The sequence below is a fragment of the Pygocentrus nattereri genome, chromosome 30 (genome assembly GCF_015220715.1).
Source record: "Pygocentrus nattereri isolate fPygNat1 chromosome 30, fPygNat1.pri, whole genome shotgun sequence".
Taxonomy (NCBI): domain Eukaryota; kingdom Metazoa; phylum Chordata; class Actinopteri; order Characiformes; family Serrasalmidae; genus Pygocentrus; species Pygocentrus nattereri.
In genome coordinates, this window is record NC_051240.1 from 9952472 (window position 1) to 9958471 (window position 6000).

General features: G+C 39.0%; 1 protein-coding gene across 2 annotated transcripts in view; it reads left to right on the plus strand.

Annotated features, from left to right (window-relative positions):
- The window catches only part of LOC108430011 (voltage-dependent T-type calcium channel subunit alpha-1I-like), a 362256-nt gene that overhangs the window by 242106 nt on the left and 114150 nt on the right, over positions 1–6000 (plus strand). For both annotated transcript variants that reach the window (XM_017702138.2, XM_017702139.2), the window contains exon 11: positions 4121–4272. In XM_017702138.2, coding sequence (XP_017557627.2) covers positions 4121–4272 — 152 coding nt within the window. The remainder of the gene's footprint in view (positions 1–4120; positions 4273–6000) is intronic.

Below are 6000 nucleotides of genomic sequence, written 5' to 3' on the forward strand. Positions count from 1 at the left end.
CACATAAAACACAAGAGCTGGTCTGCTGATACTTCCAGTACGTATATCCCCTTCATACTTACATGCATAATGTCTTTTGACTTTGTATGAATAAATGTAACCCAAAAAGTATTTAGTCATTAGCAGAAGCAAGTGTCTAAATACTTCCCCTCACTGTACAGATCTAGGATCAGGCCTTGTGGCTCATAATCTCCTGATGATAGGGCCAATGCTTAGACAGTTGCGCCACATGCCAGTTGTAGTTTTCCGAATGAAATAAATTGAAAATGAAAATGTTAACATATGAATTTTTCAGCCACATTTTATTTTTGCTGCATCAAAAAATGTTTTGCTTGTGTCCAAAGCAACATCAGATGCACTTACTGAACTCACTGATCTTATCTATCGTTGCTGTCGGAACAAAACCTTGTATCTCCAATTTTATCGTTTTTCAGTTTTTAAAAAAAAATTGAAAATGCCTCTTGTCCTTTACATTGTGTGTAAATATCATGATGAACGGATCAAAAGAAACGGCCCGACATGACTTGGAAAGACGCCTGGTTCCATTGACTTACATTAAAAGTAATGCAGGTTTTTTCCTCTCCTGTAAAATGACCATTTTGGAGATACAAGGTTTTGCTCCGACAGCAGCGATATGGAGGAAATGATGATTCAGTTGATATGACTTGGGAATCAATGAGTCATTAAATGTTGGATTCACTAAAACGCACAGTTCAAAACAATCAGTTCGCTGAACTGAATCAAATCCCCTGATTAATTTGAATAATGGTTAATAATAGAAAAGTGACATTAAAGAAAATTCCATTTCTTGTTTCTTTAAAGTCATTCAGAGGAGTTTGGAGTGAAATGCTCTGTTTTAAAGAAACTTATCAAGTCAGAACTGTTTACAGTGGTGGTTACTGGAATCAGACATCTGAAGAGTTTAATGCCTCTAGAAGCTCGCTTGCACAAATATATTACATGGATTTGATGTGAATGCAGTGCCTGATGCCTGAAACACAGTAGTTTTGAGAAAGTTTCATGGTAAAATGTACTTTTTTACAGACGTTTCTCCAGGAGAGGTACGTGAATAATGTTGGTTCCTATCTACATGTTTCTCCACACTGAAACATTCACATCAAACCACTCTGAATGACTTTATTTATAATCCCATTCTCAATCGTACTACAATTTTGGAAAAAAATGTGCATTTCCTCTTTAATATTGGAGTAAAGGCCAACAATAGAAGCACTTTCCTTTAAACAAAACTCCTATTCCATTGTGTGTCATCAGTTCCCGAATATGTGTCTCTGTGTGTGTGTCAGGGCACATTGTGACACTGTTAAACCACAGCTCTGTCTGATCGATAGAGGGCATTGATTGCAGTGAGATTGAATTGCCCGATAACCACACAAAGGAAGAGAAAAAGAGGAAGAGGGAGGGAGATGGAGACGAAAGCTCCGATACTGCCACATAAAGCCTTGTTTATTTCTCCTTCAGTCTATTTCAGAGAAGAAATGAGTGTCCGCGCCACTTTTGAAGCCACGTTTGTGTGTATGTGTTTATTCGTTAGCCTCTTTCCTACTGTTTCCTCACTCATTCAGCAATCTAATAACCCAGCACATCTGCTGAGAGGAGGATTCTACTCAACAGTTTGACACGTTCACAGTAATGAAAAGCTTATTACAAGCACACTGCCTGAAAGTGCTGCGTCTGTGTGTGTGTTTGTCCGAGCCTGCAGCTTTAGAGCAGTAATTAAAAAGGATTATTGTCATTTTTCTTAGACATATGTTTTGTGCCGTCTTTCTTTCTCTCTCTCTTTCTCCCTTCAAGGCTGTGTGTTCTGCCCAGTGATTGTTTCCTCCAGTTCACAGGTTTCCTCTCTCTCTTCCTCCGCTAAGCTGGCCTAATGGCGACAACTTCTATTCAAGGGTCAATTTATTCGCAAACTAGTTCTGCTCGTTGCGGATATCTGGTGTAATTTTCCTCTGGCTCGCAAAAAAAAAAAGGGCGTTTCAAGTGCCGTGTTGAGAGTTGTGTGAGATAATGAGAAAAGTTTGGCTTCCACATTGCAGGTAATTTGTTTTAAAACGTCTTTTTCCCCATAAAAAGGTTGTGATTGTGTTTTAGGAGTAGATCAACCTAGTCATAACAGTTTAAAAAGAATAGGTTGACAGTTATTTTATACACAGCCCATAAACTTCAAGCTTATTAGTTAGTTAAAGTAGGGAAAACCAGCTTTTTGGGGCCCATCATATATTTACAGTGTTCTTAAATCTAGCCTATTTGTTCTTTGTTTTTTAATTTTATGTGACTTATTGTTTATGACTGACACATAGATTGGCTTTAGTCACAGAGGCTCATTACCTAACATAAGTTACACTATGCGTCCAAAAATGTCCCTCCTAAATATTAAGTTCATGTGTCAGCCATACTCATTGCTTGCAGGTGTATAAAATCAAATTGGCAGCCTTACGATCTTCTTAGACAAACAAACTGATAGTAGAATGGATTAAACATAAGAGCTCTTTGACTTCAAATGTGGCACTGACATAGGATGCCATGTTTGGCGTAAGTCAGTTTGTGATTTTTTTTGCCTAGCTAGATCTGCCCCAGACAACTGTAAGTGATACTACTGTGAAATTGTAGCATCTAGTTGCAATAACTGCTCAGCCACAATATGGTTGACCATGTAAAAGTTGCCTGTCTGTTTGGTGGAGGAGGTATGATAGTCTGGGTCTGTTTGGGCCTGTCAGAGTTTGGGCTTCTTAGTTCCAGTGAAGGTAATTATAAGCTACAGCATAAAAATAAATTAGACAATTTCATGTTTTCAACTTTGTGACAGCAATTAAGGGAAGACCCTTTCCTGTTCCAGCATGACTGAGCCCCTGTGCACAAAGCAAGCTCCACAAAGACATGGTTTAATGACTCCTGCACAGGTCACTGACCTTAATCCTACCGAACACCTTTGGGATGAATTGGAGCTTCTTTTGTGAGCCGGGCCTTCTCGTCCAATACCAGTGCCTGATCCTCCAAATGCTCTTTTGACTGATTGGGCACCAATTCCCACGGACATATTACAGAATGCTAAAAGCTTTCCCAGAAGACTGGAGGCTGTTGTAGTTGCAAAAGGAGCTGGTCCATTTTATTGCATTTGGCTTTGGAATGGAATGTGCACAAGTTCTTGTATGTGTGATGGTCAGGTGCCCACATACTTTCTGCTATATGATTTGTATGAAATCTGCTTAGGCTGATGCTGATGTTGTTAAAAGTACTGTGTAGAAGAGAAACCATTCAAAACATTCAAAAGAAAACCTGACCCAGTATAGATGATGCACGCTGCTCAGGCATGATTTAATTTAGTTATAATGCAATGAAGAAAAGAAGAAGAAGAAAAAAAAACATTTGCAACAGTTTTCTCTACTTTTGTATAATTGTTGCATTGATTCTTGTGTAGGATTCTCTTGTGGATAGTAGAATTTATGGTTATGTCAATAAAGGCAAGTTGCATGGCCCCTGAGCAGCACCACCATCATGTTTAACTGGTGGTGTGATGCCCTTATTGTGGAATGCTGTGTAAACTTTAAGTTACTCTTCAGTCCACAGAACATTGTTTCTAAAAAGCTTCATGCTTATGTTGGTTTTTGACTTGCAACTTTTCCATTGATACCATTTTTGCCCAGTCTCTTTTTACCGGAGGAATAATGAATACTGACTTTACCTGAAGTGAGTGAGGGCTGCAGTTCCTTAGACAGAAGTTTCCTCCATTTGGAGATCATGTGTCTCACTGAAGTTCCCAGAGCCTTAGACATGGCTTTGTAACCCTTACCAGACTGATGTATTTCAATACCTTGTTAAGACCATTTAGCCTCTTTCGCGTAACTGAAAAGCATTTTATTTAAGTGATGTTTTGATTCAACAGGGCTGGTGGGGATCAAGCTGAGTGTGTCTAGTTTAATTGACCCCAGGCATCAATAAGGGGGCAAGTTTTTGTAAATGTTCTCTTGGTTTAATATTATTTTTTTTATTTAATTCAAAGAAATCAGAGGTTTTTCACAGTCATGTGACTTAGCTGTTATTCACATTTCAAGTTGTGTAGTTGTGAAAGTGAGCACATTTTTTATCTTGTTCTTTCTCACAGCCAGATGAGCTGACCAATGTTCTGGAAATTTGCAACATTGTCTTCACCAGCATGTTTGCATTGGAGATGATCTTGAAGCTCACCGCCTTTGGTTGCTTTAACTACCTGCGCAACCCCTACAACATCTTTGACGGTATCATTGTCATCATCAGGTAAGTATGGTCTCCGTTAGTCTATGAAGAGTTGAAAACAGAGGAAAAGTTCAACACAATGTGTCATATTATATCCTTCACCACAAGCCTGTTAATATGCATAGACTTCAAACGATGACTAGAACACATAGTACAAAACAAAAAATCTCATCTTTAAAAATCTGACAGCAAATCTCTCAAAATCTCAGAATGGAAGCTGTAATAAACTGAAAACTGTGGACACAAGATGTGATATTAAATTTAGTTGTGTCATTTTTTTCATTGTGTTGACAAATGAATAGGTTAACTTTAATAATTGTTTTTACTGAGTGTCTCTGACAATAAACTCTCAGAAAAAAGGACCCCTCTTTTCACTGGGGTGGTACCTCCAAAGGTCTCAGCACCTTTAGTCAGGGAACGTTGACTCTACACACCCCGTCTCGTCTCCAGGCTTTTTATTTTATTGTTCTGTTTTAAAACATTCAGTTATGACAAGGATTAAATATGTACTTTTCGCCTGGAAAAAACTTATTTCAGGTACAGTTGGACCTGAAAACCACTGTAGTACCTTTGAGGGCATATTTACATGGGTTAAACCTTGATTTCCCTTCCTTTTACCATCCCTGTTTGTTCACACAGTATATATTTTTGGAAATAAAGGCTAGTTTAGACTTGCCTGGCTCACCTGAGCCTTATTTCACAACTCTCTACTCAAATACATTCTGTTTAAGGTGGTCTTTGCAGCTGACTAGCGGTCAGTTCATTATCCAGCTTGAAATCACTACAGAACTGAAGTGAACTGCCCGGCCATGCTTCACTATTAAAACCCAATTTTCCACATTGATTCTGAGTAATTAGATTAGATCACATTTATTATTAAAAAAAATGTTGAGTCAGACCTTTCCAAACATGTTTGTGCTTGTGGATGGGAGTCTGGAATGGACAAGCGGACAGTGGACAGACAGCAGAGGCTGCAGTAGCGCATTCATGAATTTGTAAGAGATTCAGTTTCCCGTTGGCTGTATCTTTTGGCTCTAAAATCAATACATTTAATCAGTGTCCATATTCTATCTCTCTCGTCCCTGCCTTCCTGCAACCTTTCTTTATGTTGGGTACTGTAATTTCATCTCCCTCTCTCTCTCCCTCTCTCTCTCTCTCTCTCTCTCTCTCTCTCGCTCTCTCTCTCTCTCTCTCTCTCTCTCTCTCTCTCTCTCTCCCTCTTTCTCTCTCTCTCCATATGCATTTCTCACTTTCTACTTCTTTGTACTTTCTGTCCTTTTCTTACATGTAAATACACTCTAACTCCCATTCTCTCTTGCTCTCTCTTCTCCTCTCTCTGTTCTTTCTTTCTACATCTCTCCTTATTCTTGTTCTTGATGTTCTCTCTCTTTGCTCTCTCTCTCTCTCTCTCTCTCTCTCTCTCTCTCTCTCTCTCTCTCTCTCTGTCTATCTATCGCTCTGTTCTCTTTCTGTCTCTCTGTTCTGTTTCTCTCTTTCTCTCTTTCTGGCTGCTCTCTCTTTCTTTCTCTATTTCTCTCTCTGTTGTTTCTTCCTATGTCTCCCCTGTGTTCTCTTTTTCCCTCTGTTCTCTCTTTCTTTCTCTCTCTCTCTCTCTCTCTCTCTCTCTCTCTCTCTCTCTTTCTCTCTGTTCACTTTCTCTCTCTCTCTCTGTTCTCTTTCTTTTTTCTTTCTTTCTCTCTCTCTCTCTCTCTCTCTCTCTGTTCTCTTTCTTTCTCTCTCTGTCTGTTC